General features: G+C 42.0%; 1 protein-coding gene across 27 annotated transcripts in view; it reads left to right on the top strand.

Annotated features, from left to right (window-relative positions):
• ICA1 (islet cell autoantigen 1) overlaps positions 1 to 20,343 on the top strand; it is a 165,574-nt gene that overhangs the window by 5,434 nt on the left and 139,797 nt on the right. For all 27 annotated transcript variants that reach the window (XM_060414521.1, XM_060414518.1, XM_060414511.1 and 24 more), the window contains one exon: positions 17,672 to 17,774. In XM_060414521.1, the coding sequence (XP_060270504.1) occupies positions 17,758 to 17,774 (17 nt within the window). In that variant the 5' untranslated portion in view covers positions 17,672 to 17,757. The remainder of the gene's footprint in view (positions 1 to 17,671; positions 17,775 to 20,343) is intronic.

Here is a 20,343-nt window from a genome sequence, read left to right as displayed (position 1 = left end):
GAGTATGTAGATAATGGTATATTGCTAACCCTGAGAGTCTAGACTTGAGAGTGGAAGGTCCCTCTCATTCTGTGGTGAGAGTATTTGTGCAAGAAGTGGTTATAAAGCACTGCAGCTGCTTTCCCAGACCACACGTTAAAATCATCCCGTTGCTCACCATCATCATCATCGCTTACACCCACTTCTCTGTTCCCAGAACAAGGCATGAAACCCTAATGGTACTTAGGGGAAATTCAGCCTTCTCTGCATGTTTCTGGGGTAGTGCCTCCTAGGCCAGGGACCAAAGAGCTAATTGTGATAAATGGCACACCTTGTTCTTGGTAGGAACCCTGAGAGCCGCCAGGAGTCGTCAAGGTTTTGTTGTGTATAAGCATGATGGCAGCTATGGATTTGGGAATAACATGGAACCTGAGCCTGTGATTAGGAGAGATTGTTTTTTAACAGAAGCTGAGCCCATTATCCGAGCTTCCCTGGTGGCTCAGTGGTAAAGAATCTGCCTGCCAATGCAGGAGACTCAAGAGACCAGGGTTAGAGCTCTGGGTTGGGGAAGATCCCCTGGAGAAGGAAATGGCAACAAACTCCAGTGGTCTTGCCTGGGAAATCCCATGGACAGAGGAGTCTGGTGGGCTACAGTCCATGAGGTCACAAAAGAGACATAACTCAGTGACTAAACGACAAAACTAACAACAAGCCCGTTATCCAACCCTTTGGTCCAGGAGTGGAGTGGAGTGCTTAAAACAGGATTTCGAAAGTCAAAAGCAGCCTTTCATTGACTAGTTGTAGACTTTGGGCAAATTATTTCACCTTTGTGTCTCACTTGCAAAATGGGCTGTTTGCCCTTCTGATACTGGCGTGACTCTGTTCGGTGCTTCACACATGTAAAGGGCAGTACATAATTACTGCCCTTTATCCAGTACATATTTGCTGAAGGCCTGCTGTATTCAGATTCTGTGCTTGGCGTAAGGAGGCAAAGATGAACCAGTTAGGATTCCTCCCCTCAAAGGACTTCCGGGCCAGTGCAGGGGTGTGCATGGGTTCTCAGTTGTGTTGGACCCTGTGACCTCATGGACTGTAGCCTGCCCGGCTTCTGGGTCCTTGGGGTTTCCCTGGCAGGAATACTAGAGTGGGTTGCCATTTCCTCCACCAGAGGATATTCCTGACCCAAGGATCAAACCTGCATCTCCTGCATTGGATTCTTTACCATTGAGCCACCTGGGAAGGGCTAGTATGTGTGTGTGTTTTGGTGGGTGGCAGGGAGGGGGGAGGGGGGTGGGCGCAATGCAGATGTAATCAGCTCGTTGCTTGAGAATAATGGGACTGTGGAGCACCACCAGCATTGGTGTGGGGCAGTTGATTCTCTAGTGGGGAGGGCAGGAGTGGGAGGCCCCTGGGGAGAAGGAGGACAGGTGTTGGGTTGGGGAAGACTTCACTGAGGAGGTGACATTTGTGAAGAGTCGAGGTAAGGTTAAGTCATTGTTTAGTCATTGAGTTGTGTCCACTTCTTTGCAACCCCGTGGACTATAGCCCCCCAGGCTCCTCTGTCCATGGGATTTCCTAGGCAAGAATACTGGACTGGTTGCTGTTTCCTCCTCCAGGGTATCTTCCCAACACAGGGATTGAACCCATGTCTCCTGCATTAGCAGGAGGATTTGCATGTTATACAAAGAGTTCAGACAATGGTGTAAAAGATTAGAATGGGTAGATACAAGGATGGTTTTGCCTCTGAAGGCCTAGACTAAGCCCTGATTGTGAATCTAAAAGGAGGAGATGTGTTTAGTAGCTTTTTAGGAGGTAGGATGAAGAGGACTGGGAGACTGGCTGCAAAAGATGAGAAGTCAAGTTTGGGCCACTCAGTAGATTTCCTGCTGGTGATTAGCACTGGGACCACAAGAAGGAGAAAAATTGCGGGGGTGATGGAGAGAGAGAATTTTAGTTTTAGAGGTGCTGAATTTGAAGTGCCTGTTGGACATCCGTGAAGATGACCAGAGGGAGTTGGTTATTTAAACCCCTCTCCAGAGCTCCAGCGGCTCCCCTTGCAGCTCAGACTGTAAAGAATCCACCTGCAATGCAGGAGACACAGGTTCAATCCATGGGTTGGGAAGAAGAGAAGAGAACCTGGGAACCTGGAGAAGAGAATGCCTACCCACTCCAGTATTCATGCCTGGGAAATCCCATGGACAGAAGAGCCTGGCGGGGCTGCAGTCCATGGGGTTGCAAAGAGTCGTACACGACTGAGCATGTACACACACACACACACACACCCCAGAGTGCCAAAGAGTCAGATACAACTGAGCATGTGTACACACACACACACACACACACACACACCCCAGAGTGCCAAAGAGTCAGACACAACTGAGCATGTGTATACACACACACACACACACACTCACACACACACACACCCAGAGTGCCAGATCTACATTTTGAGACTCCCACTGTAGTCTCTGGAGAGGGGTTTAACTTTGGAAGTCATACAGCTGTTGGTGGAAGCCACAAAAGTGAATTAAATCACCTAGAGAGAGCAAGTAGAGTGTAATAGAAGACAGCCAAGGTTTGCGACCCCATGGACTGCAGCCCCGCCAGGCTCCTCTGTCCATGGGATTCTCCAGGCAAGAATGCTGGAGTGGGTTGCCATTTCCTGCTCTAGGGGATCTTCCCAATCCAGGGATCGAACCCAGGGCTCCTGCATTGACAGGCAAATTCTTTACCACTGAACCACCTGGGAAATCCTGGAACCTTATAGATCATTGATATTCGAAAGGTGCACGCACAGAGGGAAAGGAGCCAACAAGGAAAACTGAACAGTTGCCAAGTGTAGAGAGTGTTTACTGAGAAACAGAAGAAGGGGAGCTTGCTCAGAGGTCAAGAGAGAGGAGGACCTTCGCTGGGCTCATAGTGAGAACCTTCCTCTGGTGTGGTGGAAAAAGGAAGCACACTGCGTGGGCTTAGAACTCCCTCTGTGAAGAGAAGGAAGAGGATGGTGACTGGAGGGAGAAAGAGGCTGAAGAATATGGGTTGAAGGCAGAAAGGGAGGTTGACTGACTTGAAAGAGAAGGAATAATAGATGGAATAAGGTGGGAAGGGGCAAGAGGGTGAGACCGGTCCCTTGTGAAGAGGAAGGAACAGCCGTGGCTGTAGTCGTGGTGCTGGATGGTCCCCCAAAATGAGTAATGGTGACGAGGGGAGGAAGCTGTGAGAGAAAGGGCCCAGTGCCATGCCCAGGGCCACGATTCCCCATAGAGCGTGAGGGGGGAGCCTGGTCATCGCCCTCCTGGGGAGTTGCCTCTGCCTCCTATTCCCTGAAGGCCAGGAGCCGAGCGGCCTTGTGTCTGATGCTTTTTCTCGGCATTGCCATAGGCGGCTCGGGCGTTGCCGTGGAGTAGGTAAACTTGCCGTGGCGCCACACCTGACCTGAAGCTCCGTGCCTTTGGGCTGCTTCCTGGTGGTTCTTCCTGCTTGTTCTACCTGCCTTACCAGGCCTATCCCCAATGGTCCTGTCTTTCCTGATTCCCACCAGAAGAACTGGTCTTGTGCCTTATTTGTTATTATTGATGATTAATGATTTATATTAGTAATAGCAGTTCTACTGCTGTTATTTATTTCAGAAAACCTCTTCCCTAAGAAAGTAGCAAGAGCCTGGAAAAGAGAGCTTTTTATTAGTTCTCAGATAACACCAACCAGATGACCCAGTTTAGGCAAGGGTGGCTCTGCTAATCGAGGTACATGAAAACACAAAGCTGTCTCCTTCTGCTTCCCTTTACTGTTGACTTTTATCTGAAGGTCTTCCTCTTGCATCTCCCTCCCCTTCCTAGGCTGTCTTCATCCCTTGCTCTTGTGCTTGCGTGCTAAGTTGCTTCAGTCATGTCTGACTCTGTGGGGCCCCGTGGACTGCAGCCCACCAGGCTCCTCCATCCATGGGATTTTCCAAGCAAGAGTACTGGAGTGGGGTGCCATTGCCTTCTCCAGGGGATCGTCCTGACCCAGGGATGAAACCCACATCTCTTATGTCTCTGGCATTGGCAGGTCGTTCTTTACCACCAGCACCACTTGGTCCCTTGTTCTTAAGCTAGCTCAAACTCCAACATGATTTAGGGACCACTGCTTCACCAATGGAGAAGGCGATGGCACCCCACTCCAGTACTCTTGCCTGGCAAATCCCATGGACGGCGGGGCCTGGTAGGCTGCAGTCCATGGGGTCGCGAAGAGTCGGACACGACTGAGAGACTTCACTTTCACTTTTCACTTTCATGCATTGGAGAAGGCAATGGCAACCCATTCCAGTGTTCTTGCCTGGAGAATCGCAGGGAGAGGGGAGCCTGGTAGGCTGCTGTCTAGGGGGTCACACAGAGTCAGACACGACTGAAGCGACTTAGCAGCAGCAGCAGCACTTCACCAAAGAAAGTCCTTGAATCTGTGCCATTTCCAGAGAAAGGAGTCATGCTGGTTTATTTACAGGACCTGTGCACAGCGTAGACATTTTATAAACAACATACTGGTGTCTGTGTGTTTCGGTAATTTAAAACAAATGGAAAAGGCTTACTCTATGCCTCGGACATTTTCTTCCATCCTGGGCCTCCGTTAGCTCATCTGTGAAAGGAGAAGCTAGGACTGAATAATCTGTAAGTCCTCTGCTACCTCTGAGTGATCTGTGGAGGCCTAAGAAATTACTTGATCATTTCTGTAAGAAGCTTTAAATTGTGAATTTAACCTTAAAGAAAGAGAACTTTATAAACAGTAGTATCTTGCAGGTCGTTCTGATTGTTGACGTTACACTTATGTGTAATTTCATAGAGGCGTCATCACTGCATTCATTTTTTTGTCTTCCTTCACACTTGTAATACTGTTAACCATTCATATTTGTATATGAATTATGTACATTTCATTTATAAATGTGTGTGTGCATTTTATATTTGTAGGTATTTATATGTGTGCTTTTGTGTGTGTGTGTGTATAGTGAGAGAGTGATTGATTTATCTTCTCACTTTTGATGATCTAATGGTAGTTCATCCACTTCACTAAATCATTTCTATAAATCTGATTTAAAAGAAATAGTACATTTTGCAGATAGAGTTTGATCTTTTTAAAGCAACTTATTGTGAAAATGCAGATTGTGGGTCATTTTAAAAGACCATACTGAAGGTCATTTAAAAAGACTATGTATACATGTATATACATACACACACACATATATATATAGTTTATGTACATATATATATAAGTGAAATTTTATTTCTGTAACGATGTATCTGACAGGATAATTGTCAGAGAGATTCTGGGGAGAAAACTCTTTGAAAATATCTGTATCTGTATAGAATATTGGTGACCTGAGAATTAATTTTTGGCTCTTTGCTGCTTTGCTTAATGCCTTAGACCAAAGCTATGTAATAAAAATGTAAGGGCAGCCACATATGTAATTTAAAACATTCTACTGGACACACTGAAACAACTAAAAAGCAGAGAAAATTAGATAATATATTTATTTAATGCAGTATATCCAAAATATTATTTCAACATAAAATATGAAAATACATATATAAAATATAAATAAGTATAAATGTAATTTATAACATATAATACAAATATATATTTATATATAATATAGCAATACAATTATATAAAATTTAAATATACATAAATCAATATAAAATACATATAATTTTAGCAACATAAAATATAAATAAGTATGAAATATCAACTTCTTATTGGACACTTTACTTTTGGGATTGCTAAGTCTTCAAAATATAGTATGTGTTTTATTTGAAAACATATCTGTATTTAAACTAGCCATATTTCCAAGTTGCTCAGTAGCCACATTTGGCTAGTGGCTGATATATTGGACAACACAGTCTTGGATGAGAAAATTTGTTTATCTCAGGTTAATCTTTCAAATAATTATATCCCAGTTATAAAATGCAGTGTTAAAATTTAAAGAAAACATGTATTCTCATCATTTAATGACGCTGTGTGCTGGTACTTAAGGGTCTAGTATTTCTTTTTTTTTTTTTTTTTTTTAATTTTCTATTTGGCTGCACTGGGTCTTAGTTGTGGCTCTGGAGTTCTATAGTTGTGGCGTGCAAACTCTCGCTTGCAGCATGTGGATCTAGTTCCCTGACCAGGGATTGAATCCAGGCCCCCTGCTTTGGGAGCAGAGTCTTAGCCACTGGACACCAGGGAAGTTCCATGCAGTCTAGTATTTCTTGACCAAAGTTGATTGAGACCTTTGTCTGAGTAGCGTGTTCCTTCATTGTTCACCTTGTGAGGTTAAGCTTTTAGAGAAAAGGCACTATAAAGACCAGAGATTAAAATCCATTTGCTAAATTGCATTTGAAAGTTACATATACCAAACTAAATAAAATCAAAGGTGAGTATAATTTATACAGCAAGGTCTTTAAAAACAATCCTTTCTTTAGCAAAGATACACTATTTGTTCTTTTTCTGTTTCCAGTCTTCTAATCCATTTCATATTATCTGCTCTTGTAGATTCCCTTGAGGTTTCTTTCAGTGCCAGCCTTGTTACTGCCATCATGATTTTTGTCACAGCACAAAATTCACCCTTGATTCTCCTATACAGGCAGGGGGTAAGCAAGAGAAAGAGTAGCAAGACCTAGATCATGCCCCACCATGAGCAATTTGAGTTTGGGGGTTATTTTGGTTTTAGTTTATATCATGGGGCCATATTATTTTTAACTAAAATTAATATCAAGGATGAAAGCCTTTTAGAGAATATGTTAGCTTTTTAAAGTTTCTTTAAGTATGAGATGCTGCATTTGGTATATTCCTTTGAGAGACATCCCTTAGAAGAGAGGAAGAGACTCAGGAGAGCATCAGGTTGCTAATTGGCTGACTAGTGTTTGGGACCCAGAATTCCTCCATGTAAACTTGATCTTTAACCTGACCTCCCAAAAGTCTCTATTTCTAGAAACCCAATTTCCTTATCTTTAAAAAGGAACATGTTGTGTTCATTATCTCTAAGCTTTCTCATAAGTAAAAGTCGCTCAGTCATGTCTGACCCTTTGCGACCCCATGGACTGTATAGTCCTGAATTCTCCAGGCCAGAATACTGGAGTGGGCAGCCTTTCCCTTCTCCAGGGGATCTTCCCAACCCAGGGACTGAACCCAGATCCTCCTGCATTGCAGGTGGATTCTTTACCAGCTGAGCCACAGGGAAGCCCAAGAATACTGGAGTGGGTAGTCTATCCCTTCTCCAGCGGATCTTCCCGACCCAGGAATTGAACTGGGGTCTCCTGCACTGCAGGTGGATTCTTTACCAACTTAGCTACCTCTGAAAATAATTAAAATCAGCTCTATGGTTTTGTGACTAAGGGCAACCTGGATGTCAGCTAGCTTCATCTACTGTTTTACAGATGAGCCAAGTGTAAGATGAGCAAGCCACGCTTCAGTCTGGCTTCCCAGGTGGCGCTGGTTGTAAAGAACCCACCCGCCAAATCAGGAAACATAAAAGACCAGGGTTTGATCCCTGGACCGGGAAGATCCCCTAGGGTAGGAAATGGCAGCCCACTCCAGTATTCTTACTTGGAGAATCCCATGCACAGAGGAGCCCGGTGATTGTACAGGGTTGCAAAAGGGTCAGACACAACTGAAATGACTTGGCACACAAGTGGAAGAGGGATAAGCTTGTATCATGACCGTGGGCTTATAGGCTTTTGTTTTATGCTAAGCAGAATATTGGGAGACAAGTTATATTGGCATTGGAAATATTTACTTCAGGATGTGATCTTAATAGAGTTAGGGAATTATTAAGCTTAGTTAATGCCTGGATATTATATTTTAATATTTATGTATTTTAATATATTTTAATATATTTATATATTATAATATTTGAGCTGTTTTGAAATGTGAATGATCATTTAAAAATATCCTAAGCCACAATTCATTAACAGAAAATGCAAATTTTAATAGAGACTTGCACATGTAGGTTTAAATGAAAAGTCATCCATCTTTTAGCTGCCTTGAATATGGTTAGAATTCTGCTTTCCTCCTGTAAGATTTGCTGACTCACAAAATTAAAGCATGACTCATAAAATTAAATCATGATGGTGTTTCACATTTGCTTGTGAACTTATGAAATGCCAAAAATCATTTTCAGGAGACTCAAACTCAACTGCAAACAGAACCCATTTAAAGTTCTGTGGAATGCTCAAGTAGTCATAACCTTATCAAAATCTGAAAGGGAAAGCTGGGTGATATCTGAGACATAGGACAAACACCCGTAAAAACTAGTCAGAATCCCATTACTTTAACTAATGTTTGGCTTTTGAAGGGATAGAAGATGATTCAACTTCCCACCCTCCACAGGGAACCCTTTTTCTCAACCATGTGTGAACACATTTTGATGAATCAATATTGGAATAATAACAATAAATGCAGTTAGTTATGCCTGGAGGAACTGCTTTAGTTTTTCCTCCCCATTTCTACTGAAACTATTTAGACATTTATACTTAAAACACTTTTCCTTCTCTATGTGGTTGTTTCTTAACAACCTCTAGATTCTAAGTTATACAACTTATATTACTGCTGCTGCTAAGTCGCTTCAGTCGTGTCCGACTCTGTGCGACCCCCTAGACGGCAGCCCACCAGGCTCCCCCATCCCTGGGATTCTCCAGGCAAGAATACTGGAGTGGGTTGCCATTGCCTTCTCCAACTTACATTAGTTCTGTGGTTATATGTCAGAGAAATAAAACCAGCTATTGAAAACTGGTAGTAGTTCTAGATGAAGTTGTTCTCTGTAAAAACAGAAAGATGGAATGAGGAGAAAATTATATAAATTAGTATCCTGCAAAATTGGATGTTAAATCCAAGAGACGTGCCACAGGTGTCCATTTGTTATGGAAAGTTGATTAGGAACTCTCTAGCAAAGACAGGACACAGAAGGTAATCACTGCATGTGAAATAAACCGCATCAAACATCTACCCTCCAGGAGCTACAAAGTATATCTCAATGCTGAAAAGTGACTAAAGGTGCTTTCAGAGATTGGTCCCTGTATGTCCCCATGTGTCCCAGGTCACAGCTCTTGTTGTTAAAAGTTGTAGGAATGCACAGCTGCTTATGGTTGGCTGCGTGGATGTGCACGTGCGCGCGCACACACACACACACACACACACACACCCATGCAGTTCTACCGTAGAAGCAGTTTGTTCTTTGCTTTCCGTCTGTCTGGAATAATACCCTCCCAACATACCCACAGGGCTGGCCAGGTGGCACTAGTGGTAAAGAATCCTCCTGCCAGTACAGGAGATGCAAGAGATGAGGGTTCGATCCCTAGGTCAGAGAGATCCCCTGGAGTAGGGGAAAATGGCACCCCGTGCCAGTCAGTACTCTTCCTGGGAAATCCCACAGGGAGAGGACCCTGGTGGGCTGCAGTCCATGGGGCCGCAAAGAATGGGACATAACCGAGCAGCCGAACACACATACCCACACACACTCCTGCCCGTCCCCTGGCCAGCAACTACTGATTCTCGGAATCCCAGCCCAGAGGCCATGTAGGGAGCCAGCCCAGTGCCCTGACCTCTCTTTTCTTCTAACCCTGGGTACCTCCCCCTGCCATGGCACTTACTCCCCATCACAGGAAGCGCTCAGCACTCCCAGACTTCAGATTCTCCTGTTCACTTATACACAAGTATCCCTGAAAGTCTGTGGCGGGTAGTGATGGCTAATTTTACAGGGGTTTAATTTTAAAGAATTACTCTGTATTTCATCAGATAATGTGAACTCGTTGCTCATGAGCTCTTTCACCATCTTATGTTGCATGAAGAAGAAAAATGACTACCAAACAGTTGATAAGGTATCAATTGTAGGAGACATCCAGCTTCAGGAAGGTTGCAGTGTGAACATATCTGCACCTGGGATTCAGTGACGTGTGGTGCCATGAAGCTGGTGTTTGGGAATGAGTGATCTTTCTATGGGATGATTCAGACATACCCCCCGCAGCTACGTATACTGTAAGACTCTGTTCTCGTCTCTTGCAAAGTGTGTTTAAATGCTGGTGTGCACAACAGAATGAAGCACTTTAAGCTGGTGACAGTTTTTAGTTAGAAAATACAGATTTTGAATAAGTTAGACACATGACAAATTTGGCAGTGGTTCCGATCTGCAGTTCAAGAGAATCTTCCATATGCTCAGTACAGATTAAGGAAAAGGGAATACTGGACTCAGTTTCAGCTAGGACTCAAGCTAATAGAAAAGCTGCTCACTGAGGGAGGAGAAAAACCTAATGTTTAAGTTGGACAGGGAATTAATTTGAGACATGAAAACTGCCCAAGAGACAGGACACACTTAGGAAACATGAGGCAAAAGGAAGCTTACTGTTGCTGTGGGTTGAGAGTATTGGTTTGGTGACATATAACTGCTCATCTTATCTTTACTCTGAGTAAGGGTTGGCTCAAGAACTTTAGACTCTTAGCATAATTCAAATATAATCAGAAGTGCCATCAGCGAACTCCATAAGCTCCTAGAAAAGGGTTGTGGGCCAGAATAAATGTTCAGTGCAGTTGAAGGCAGCCTGTATGGAATGAAAATACTTAACGCATGTTACGTTTCCAAGGAGGAGAATCCAGTATCAGGATTTGAGGCAGCTAAAATTGACTCTTTTTGGAGCAGTGCATCAAACTTTGCTTAAACCAGGCTTGCTTTAGTGTTCTATGAACCTTGGAGTTATTCAGAAGAAACTTTAGCACATGTGTTGGCCAACCTGTGTGTTCAGAATGGCGTTTCAATAGCTACAGAAAATAGAAACAAGTGGGACAGCTGTGGTCTGTCCACATGGGTAGATAAAATTGAAGAGTCAACACGCCAAGCATGCAAGAAAAGCGGAGATGAGGATGAGCTTAATGATTGCACAGAACCCCTGTACAAAATGTGAACAAAATATCCCTCCTCCCTGTTTGTCCCGTTTTCCCCTCTTGGCAAGGTGGTCTCTCAGCCACATGGGTATATTTGAGGACAGCTCCTGTTTTGAATGCCTGGCCTTAGAGCCTGAGGAAATGGTAACCCGCTCCAGTCTTCTTGCTTTGGAAATCCCATGAACAGAGGAGCCTGGTGGGCTACAGTCCTTGGGGTTGCAAAGAGTTGGACACAACTGAGCGACTGAACACACGAGCCTGGGGTGGAGATATTACAACTCCATCAAAGTGCAGCCTGGGAAAGTCTTAAGAACATTAGGGTGGTCGTCTTGGTGTCACCCTTAGTGTCTCTGCTCGCCTCAGTGGGTGCCCTACCTCTGAGCAGGGCTACGTCTCTCCCCTTTATTACTTGTCTGAGATGCAGAACCTGCTCTTCACGTACTCATCCCCCCACCCTCAGGGTTGCTCCATCAGAATTAGGAACTATTCATTGGTCTATTAACTCATGGGCCCCTACTTCTTAGAGTGGGTCTTAAATTATTATTGGTTCATCTGCTTTGTCCTCTGGGAGACAGAGTTTAGTGAGACACAGACATACATGTGGTCAGGTGGTGCTGAACTGAACAATATTGGTGCTTTTATTTTTCTCATCATGGGACTCAGAGTCCATAAGTAACTTGATACTTGCTCTTCGTTGCCTATCTCCCAAGGTAAGGTGACCACAAGTAGAACTTGAGGAAGTCTCTGTGCTATTAACCACCATTTATTTTGGGTTTCTTTCATAAGTGCCTTGTGGCAGAAGTGGAGAAATAGCTTCCTGTGCAGAATCATGAATTGAAGTATTAGCTATTCCTAGACTTTATTTCATTTTATAGGGCAAGTGATATTTTTACAGCAGAATTTACAAATTTGGGGATACATGAAGATTTCTTTAGATGTCTCTTGCAAATGTCAAGAGTCTCCTGGATCTGGAAATTATGTTTGTATTCATCCGTCTTTCCTGCTCAGCTAGCTTTGTCTACTACTATAGCCAATGATCACATGTATCATTTGAGCATTTAAAGTCACTAGTTTCAATGTAAAGTGCACACAAGATTTCAGACTTGATAGAAAATCATGAGTGCAAATATACAATTTGTAATTTTTAAATTGATTGCATGTTGGAATAGTATTTTAGGATATATTGGATTAAATATATATTTAAACATTTTTACCATTTCTTTTAACTTTCTTTTTTTAATGAATGACTTTTCCTGTTAATCTTTGCTAGGATTGGTATTTTCAACTTTGTGTGTTTGTTTAGAATGTAACCGTTCTAAAAGATATGTAGGATATCTCACAGCTGTTTCTATTTGCTTTTCCCTAATGTACTTAATGTACTTTTCCCTAATGCATTGCATTTCTGTTCTCATAATTCCCTTTTTATCAGTGTCTTTGTGTATGATTTTGTTCCCACTTGTATACCTTTTATGGTGAGGTGTCTATACATGCCCATTTTTGTTTTAACCTTTTGACTTCCTTTACCCATTTCTCCAACCACTTACTACCCACCTCTGGCAACCACCAGTATGGTATGAGCTTGCTTTTTGTTTGTTTGTTTTTGATTCCACATATAAGAGAGATTAGAATGTATTTGTCTTTCTCTATCTGATGTATCTCACTTAGCGTAATGCCCTTAAAGTGTATTTATGTTGTTGCAAATGGCAAGGTGTCAGTCTTCTTCATGTCTGAATAGTATCCCATTAGGGCTTCCCAGGTGGCTCAGTAGTAAAGAATCTACCTGCTGAGCAGATGTGGGTTCGATCCCTGGGTCAGGAAGATCCCCTAGAAAAGGAAATGGTAACCCACTCCAGTATTCTTGCCTGAAGAATTCTGTGGACAGAGGAGCCTGGTGGGCTACAGTCCATGGGGTCACAAAGAGTCGGACATGACTTAGCATTTAAACGGCAGCAAGCAGCAGCAGGAATATCCCATTTTTTTTGGTATGTGTTTGTATGCATATGAATGTGTATACACGTTACAATTTATCCACTCAGGCATCAGTGGACACTGGAAATTTAGCCTGTTTCTGTATCTTGGCTATCATAAATAAGGCTGCAATGAACATGGGGGCGCAGATATCTTTTTGAGTTAGTGTTTTCATTTCAGATAAATAACCGGAGATAGAGCTGCTGGATCGTATGGCAGCCCTGCTTTTCATTTCTTGAGGAACTGCTGCACTGTTTTCTGTAGGGGCTATGCCAGTTTGCATTCCCACCACATCCTTGCCAACACTTGCTGTCTCTTGTCTTTTTGATAATAGCCATTCTGACAGGTTTGAGGTGATATCTCACTGTGGTTTTGATTTGTATTTCCCTGATGATTTAGCATATTTCCATGTATCTGTTGGCCATCTGTATGTCTTCTTGGGAAAAATGTCTATTCAGATCTTCTCCTCATCTTCTAATCAGATTGATTGTTTTTGCTGAGTTGTATGAGTTCATTATATATTTTGGCTATTACCGCATATCAGATATATGATTTGCAAGTGTTTTCTCCCATTCAGGAGGTTGCCTTACATTAGCTTTTGAGTAAGATGATGTCCCCCTTATTTATTTTTCCTTTTGCTTCTTTGCTTTCGGTGTCAGATTCAAAAAGTTATTGCCAAGACCTACATTAAGGAGATTGCTGCCTATGTTTTCTAGTTTTATGGTTTCAGGTCTTACATTTAAGTCTTTGACCCATTTTTAATTTGCTTTTGTGTATGATGTGAGATAGTAGTCCAGTTTTATTCTTTTGCATATAGCTCTCCACTTTTCCCAACACAACTTTTTGAAGAGACTATTCTTTCCTCCTTGTATATCCTTGTCTCCTTTGTCATGAATTAATTGACTGTTTATGTATGGGTTTATTCTTTTTATTTTTTTAATGTGACTGTTAGATCATTTTAAATTATTTATGTAGCTCATAAAGATCTTCCCTGGTGCTCAGCAGTAAAAAATCCACCTGCCAGTTCAGGAGATGGGTTAGATCCCTGGGTCAGGAAGATGCCCTGGAAAAGGAAATGGCAACCCATTCCAGTATCTGTGCCTGGAAAATCCCATGGCCAGAGGAGTCTGATGAGCTACAGTCATAACGTCACAAAAAGTCTAAAATAAATGAATAAATGTAGCTCATAGTATGAATAAATGTAGCTCTGCTTCACAGAGCTGACCTAGACTATAGGTTCCTTGAGGCCAAAAATGGTGTCTGACACATTATATAGTCACTGCATGTTTGATAAATCAAACTGTTGATGTGAAGTGAATGAATAGATGAGAATTATAATAATTTTTTAAAGTAATGATTTTGACACTGTGGATGAATTTAGGTGATAGTTCAGATGAAATGGATTTTGGCAGGAAGTCATTAAATGTTTGTTGTTTCCCCAGTGAATGGGGCTGAAACATACATTAAAAGAGATGCAAGTTCTGGCAGCAGCTGCTACTCATGAGACGTTGAGATCTGCCCTGTACAGGCTAACCTGACTTTGCTACCCACTATTCCTTTGTTCTGCGTGCTAGATTGTTTCAGTTGTGTCCGACTTTGTGATTCCATTGACGGTAGCCCACCAGGCTCCTCTGGGATACTCCAGGCAAGAATCCTGGAGTGGGTTGCCATGCCCTTCTCTCCTTTGTTCTAGTGCCATATATAATACAGAAATTTGTTTAGGAGTGATCCATTTCCAGAGAGAATTTTTCCTGTGTATCATTTAGCTGTGGTTCTCAGACTTTAATGTGCCTAAAAGTCACTTGCAAAGCCTGTTACAAATGCAGATTCCCAAAGCCATTTCCAGAAATTCTGATTTATTAGGTAAGAGATGGCTCCCAGGAATCTGCATGTTACCACCCCAGAAGATTCCAGCATGACCCGTAAACAATACCTTGAGGAACACTGCTGTATGGCAGCATAATTTGGGAGTAGCCTGGAAGTTCAGGTAGAGGGGCAGTTTGCTTATTGATTTTTTCCCTTCTCCAGGGGATCTTCCCAACCAGGGATTGAACCCAGGTCTCCTACATTGCAGCCAGATTCTTTACTGTCTGAGCCACCAGGGAAGCCCATTATACTATAAAGAACTCAAATTGTTAAATATTTTAATACTCAAAAGTTGCAGCAAAGGAAACAGCAGTGAAAAGGCAACCTACCGAATGGAAAAAGATTTTGCAAACCATATATTAGATAAGGGGTTAATATCCAGAATATATAAATAACTCCTACAGCGCAATGACAAAATGACTTACTCGATTATTAAAAAAAAAAAATAGGTAAAGGACTTGAATAGACATTTCTCCAAATGAGATATGCAAATTGCCAGTAAGCACATGAAACAATGCTCAGTGTGCATGACATGGTCAAGGAAATGCAAGTCAAACCACAGTGAGGTACCCCCTCACACCTATTAAGATGGTTGCTGTCGAAAAAAACAACAAACAAAATAATGCATGTTGGTGAGGATGCAGAGAAATTAGAATAATTGAAGCCCTGTTGGTAGGACTGTAAAATATGCACTTGCTATGGAAAAAAGTACAGAGATTCCTCAAAAAATAAAAAAATAGAACCACTGCTATGTGATCCAGGAATCCCACTTCTGGGTGTATATCTAAAAAAGATAAAAATGGGATCTTGAATAGATATTTGCACACTGATCATTCACAGTAGTGAAGATTTGGAAACAATCTAGAGTTCCATCAGTGGATGAATGAATTAGAAAAAAAAAGTGCTATATATACACAATGGAGGAGTATTTAGCATTAAAAAGGAAGGAAAACCTATCCTGTCCTACGATATGGACGAACCTTGAGGACGTTATGCTAAGTGGGTTGCCATGTCCTCCTTCAGGGGACCCTGGCCCAGGGATCAAACCCACAACTCTTACATCTCTTGCATTAGCAGCTGGGTTCTGTACCACCGGCGCCACCTGGGAAGCCCAGGTGAAAGAAGCAATCACGGAAAGAGAAATGCTTAAGTATTCCACTTACGTGAAGTACCTAAGAGTCAAACTATATAGTAGAGTGATAATTGTCAGGGTCTGGGGGGAGGCAGAAATGGGGAGTTGTTCAATGTGGGTAGAGTCTCAGTCGTGCAAGATGAAAACATTCTGGAGCTCTGTTATACAACAGTGCACAGATGGTTAACGGCACTGTACTGTTTACTTAAGATTGTTCCAAGGATAGATTTGCTACATGGCTTTTATCATAATACAAAATTGATGAAAAAGTATCAGCTATCCTAATAGTTCATGGTGATAAGAAACTCAGGGAAAGAATATCATTTGTTTCCTTGGATAATACCTTATTTTGAGAAATTTTGTTGGAAGCCTTGAGCTACATAAAATAAATGTGTACTTGCTGTGAAGCTGTGTGGGTGGTGAGAGGAATGGAAGCTTGTGACCTCTCCATGATTTATTAAGTAGAAGGCAAGCCTTACTGATCATGTCATTCCCAAAGCAACGTGTCCAAAAACCTGGATGATCTCCAGGAGCAAGAGAGATGCTGATTGTGGGATGCTGTCATCTCAAAGGCATCCAACACTCAAGAAAATGTCATCCTTTCTCTCTCCTGTGCCCATACCTGAAGCCTGGAATATCAGCACCTCGATTGCATTTCCCTTAAAATGTTTGAAAAATTCCTTAGAAACTCAAATCATTTTAGGGATCCTGGTTGCCAGGATCATTTCTGAAGCAGAGGGAGAACGGTTGGGTTGGTGGTGTTGGAGCAGCCAGAGCCTTCATATGATGAGCATTCACTCTGGCAGCCAGGAAGCCATCTGTGTCTGGTCAGAGGCCATTCCTTTAGGTAATGCGTTCATCCATTCTGGTAACTGGTAGGCACATGTCGCTGGGTGGGCTGGCTCTTCTCCCCGGGTTTGCCTAGCTCCTGTGACTGGGGCAAATGGTGGTGGTTTAGTTGCTCAGTCATGTCCAAGTCTTTGCAGCCCTTTGGACCGTAGCACAGCAAGCTCCTCTGTCCATGGGATTTCCTAGGCAAGAATACTGGGGTGGGTTACCATTTCCGTCCCCAGGGGATATTCCTGATGGAGGGATCGAACCTGGGTCTTCTGCATGGCACGCGGATTCTTTACCGACTAAGCCACCAGGAAAGCCCAGGGCAAATGGAATGAGGTGCAAAAGCATCAAGTGACTCCCATATTTACTAATGAGATGAAAATACAGTACTGGGTTGATGGAAACTGAAATAATCACATTTTCTTCCTTTGTACCTTTATGGTGTTTTGTTTTGGCTTCTCTTTTTGTTTGCTTTTGTTTCGGCAATGTGCTGGTTTACTTTTCAGAAATATTAATTATGAGAGATTTAAAATCTGCAGAGACCTACAGATGCAGTATACTCATGACCTAGCTTATCAAAGACAACACTGTGGGTACAAAGTCCATGTATATGCCTCTCAAATAATATTCCCTGTCCCTACTACAGTGGTAGCTGCTGTCTGGAATTTAGTGTTTGTCATTCCTAAGCATTTCTTTATACCTTCACTATATAATGCTTGTAGATTTTCGATAGTACGGAGTATTGCTTGCATGTTATGGTCTCATATATTCTGTAGTCTTCTGCAACCTGCCCTTGTCATTCAACCTGCTTGTTTACTTCTTAAACCTCATTTGGGATGTTTCGAAGCAGTGTTACTTAGCTAAACTACTCCAGATGCTGGGGTACAGTGTTACTGTGGAGTAATGTTTGGCTCCTAAAATGGCTTAGATTGAAAAATGTTATGTGTCAAATTAACGTAATAGTAGTATAGTGTGTAACTGTTCAATGTATTTGTTTTATTTCAGGTTATAATGTAACTTATGCTCTCGTGCTTTTTCCCTGCCCCTTCTCCCCAAATCATCAACAGTAGAAAAAAGAAGGAGGAGGAACCATGTCAGGACACAAATGGTAAATAATTTGTTGTCTCTTCTGAATTGGGGGAGGCTGTTGAAAAAGGAAAGCATGTGATATATACTCAATAAATATCTACTGAATGGAAAAATCAGGAGTCACAATGGCTATTAGCCTTCAGCCAGTGCTGAATATGTGCTGTGCCGTGCTTGGTCTCTCAGTCGTGTCTGACTCTTTGCGACCCCATGGACTGTAGCCCACCAGTCTCCTCTCTCCATAGGGGTTCTCCAGGCAAGAATACTGGAGTGGGCTGCCGTGCCCTCCTCAGAGGATCTTCCCAACCCAGGGATCCAAGCCAGGTCTCCTGCATTGCAGGCAGATTCTTTACCATCTGAGCCACCAACAAAGCCCCCATGCTGAGTATAGTCAAGTTCAGTATCCCTACTAAATGTAATATGAAAAGCAATAACCAAAAAGATTCTCTGAGAAATTCATTTACATGGAAATTTTTTTCTTGGGAATCTAGTGATAGCTTTTCTTACCATCATTTTTTCATTGTAATGAGTTGTTACATTTTTCAATCTCTGTCTTATTTACAACTTTTAATATTAGAGTTCTAAGGGAATTTTATATAGGGCAGCTATAAAATAATAATGTAACTCTATAATGACAAAAATAACTCAGACTCATTAATTAATAACTCAGAAGTCATTAATAGTCATGACTTCAACCTTCATGAACATCCAGGAACCAGTCATTGCTGGAAATAGATGATGCTGAATAAAACAGATGTGGTCCTCACACGGCAATATTAGCACTGCCATTCACATGCCTATAACTCATCTAAGCATCATGTTAAATTGCTTATAAATTCAGGTCTGCTATAAGCAGTGTTTCTGAACCCTTTTGAAACCTTGATCCACCGGTCAAGGTGATCTTTGTCACGCTTTACCTCCTTTAATTTGAATCATGAAAGAATACAGTGCCTATTTTCATTTTTCAATGGTACAATTAATTATAATAAAGACTATACTTTTTAATCCCTCCTCTCTCAGTAGAGAAGCAGTCAGGTCCAGCTCCTCAGTAATATCAAAAGTCACACTTTAAAAGAATTTTGCATGTCTTAAAATGTAATGAGCTTTAAAACGTAATTAATAAACAGCTAAGGGATTTTGTTTCCCTGAGTATCCCCATTTGACAACTCTCTAAGAGTTGTCAAACTGTTTTTTTTTTTTTTTTAATTGTTCCATCTTGCCTCATTAAGACAAACGGATGGCTTCATCCCTTGACCCTCGTAATGGCTGACATATCTTGGCTGCAGGCGCAGGGAAGCAGGTAGTTAAGCCCCCGCTTAACCACCTGGGAGAGCCCCAGGAGGTGGGCCCTTCCCCAGAGCCTTTCTCCCCTTTACCTTTCGAGGCCACTTTACCACTGGCTACTGAAATGTGAGGGCTGCAGAGAACATTGAAATGCACGCTGTGCTGCGATTTTGAAGCTTGGATTTTAATCCTCTGTGATTCTGGACAAGATTCTTAACATTTTGAAACCTGAGATTCCTCATTTGTTAAATGACAGGAGTGAAGGGTGTTGACTAGATCTCCAAAGACCTTTTTCCCCCCCTCCTCAAAATGAAAATTTTTTTAAATCTATGACCTTTGACCAAAAAAAAAAAAAACAATAGAAGTCCACCCTACTCCCCACTCTTGAAAATTCCTTTCCCTTGAAATAGCCACAGTTTGGGGAAGCATATTCTTCCCATCTCTTCTTTCAGCTGTTCTGGGTGTCTGTTGCTTTGCATGGGCGCTCTCTAGTTGCAGTAAGCGGGGGCTGCTCTTTGTTGCGGTACGCGGTCTTCTGGTTGTGGTGGCCTCTTGTTGCAGAGCACAGACTCCGAAGTGCGTGTAGTGATGGCGCGCTAGAGTGTGCAGGCTTCAGTAGTTGCGGCACATGGGCTCAGTAGTCATGGCACACAGACTTAGTTGCTCCGTAGCATGTGGAATCTTCCTGGACCAGGAATCGAACCCATGCACTGGCAGGCAGGTTCCTAATCACGGGACCACCAGGAAAGTCCTCTTCCCATCTTTTTAACGCACATAGTATGTAGAAGGATTATCTTTTATGCAAAAGTTAGACATATTTTCATTTCCTTTCTCTGATTTAAGCTCATAATAAAACCTTTTAATTTGCATTTAATTTTAAATAATTATGTATATTTAAGATGTGCAACATGATATTATGATATACATAGTGAAATCATTACTGCAGTTAAGCTATTTAACATATCATCTCCTTTATAGTTACCACTTTTTGTGTGTGATGAGTGCGCATGTAGAGTAATGCTCCCCTCCTAGCCTGTTTGCAGTGTTCAGTACAATGTGTTCAATTATTAAGTGTGGTCATCGTGCCTATACGTTTGATATCTAGACATATTCCCAACTTTGAAATAATGCAGAAAGATATAAACCATAATCCTTTGCCTCTTTCCAAAGATAACCATTGCTAAGGAAGTCATCTGAAACTCTGATTTTTTTAAGAACAAGTGTGTGAATCAAAACTTGTAAATGTTATCCGGCAAGATAGTATAAATCATCAAGGTTTGAGATACATATTTCGGTGTTATAGTATA

This window comes from Ovis aries, chromosome 4 (genome assembly GCF_016772045.2).
Source record: "Ovis aries strain OAR_USU_Benz2616 breed Rambouillet chromosome 4, ARS-UI_Ramb_v3.0, whole genome shotgun sequence".
Lineage (NCBI taxonomy): Eukaryota > Metazoa > Chordata > Mammalia > Artiodactyla > Bovidae > Ovis > Ovis aries.
Note: the sequence above shows the minus strand (reverse complement) of the source record. Positions and strands in the feature narration are given on the sequence as shown.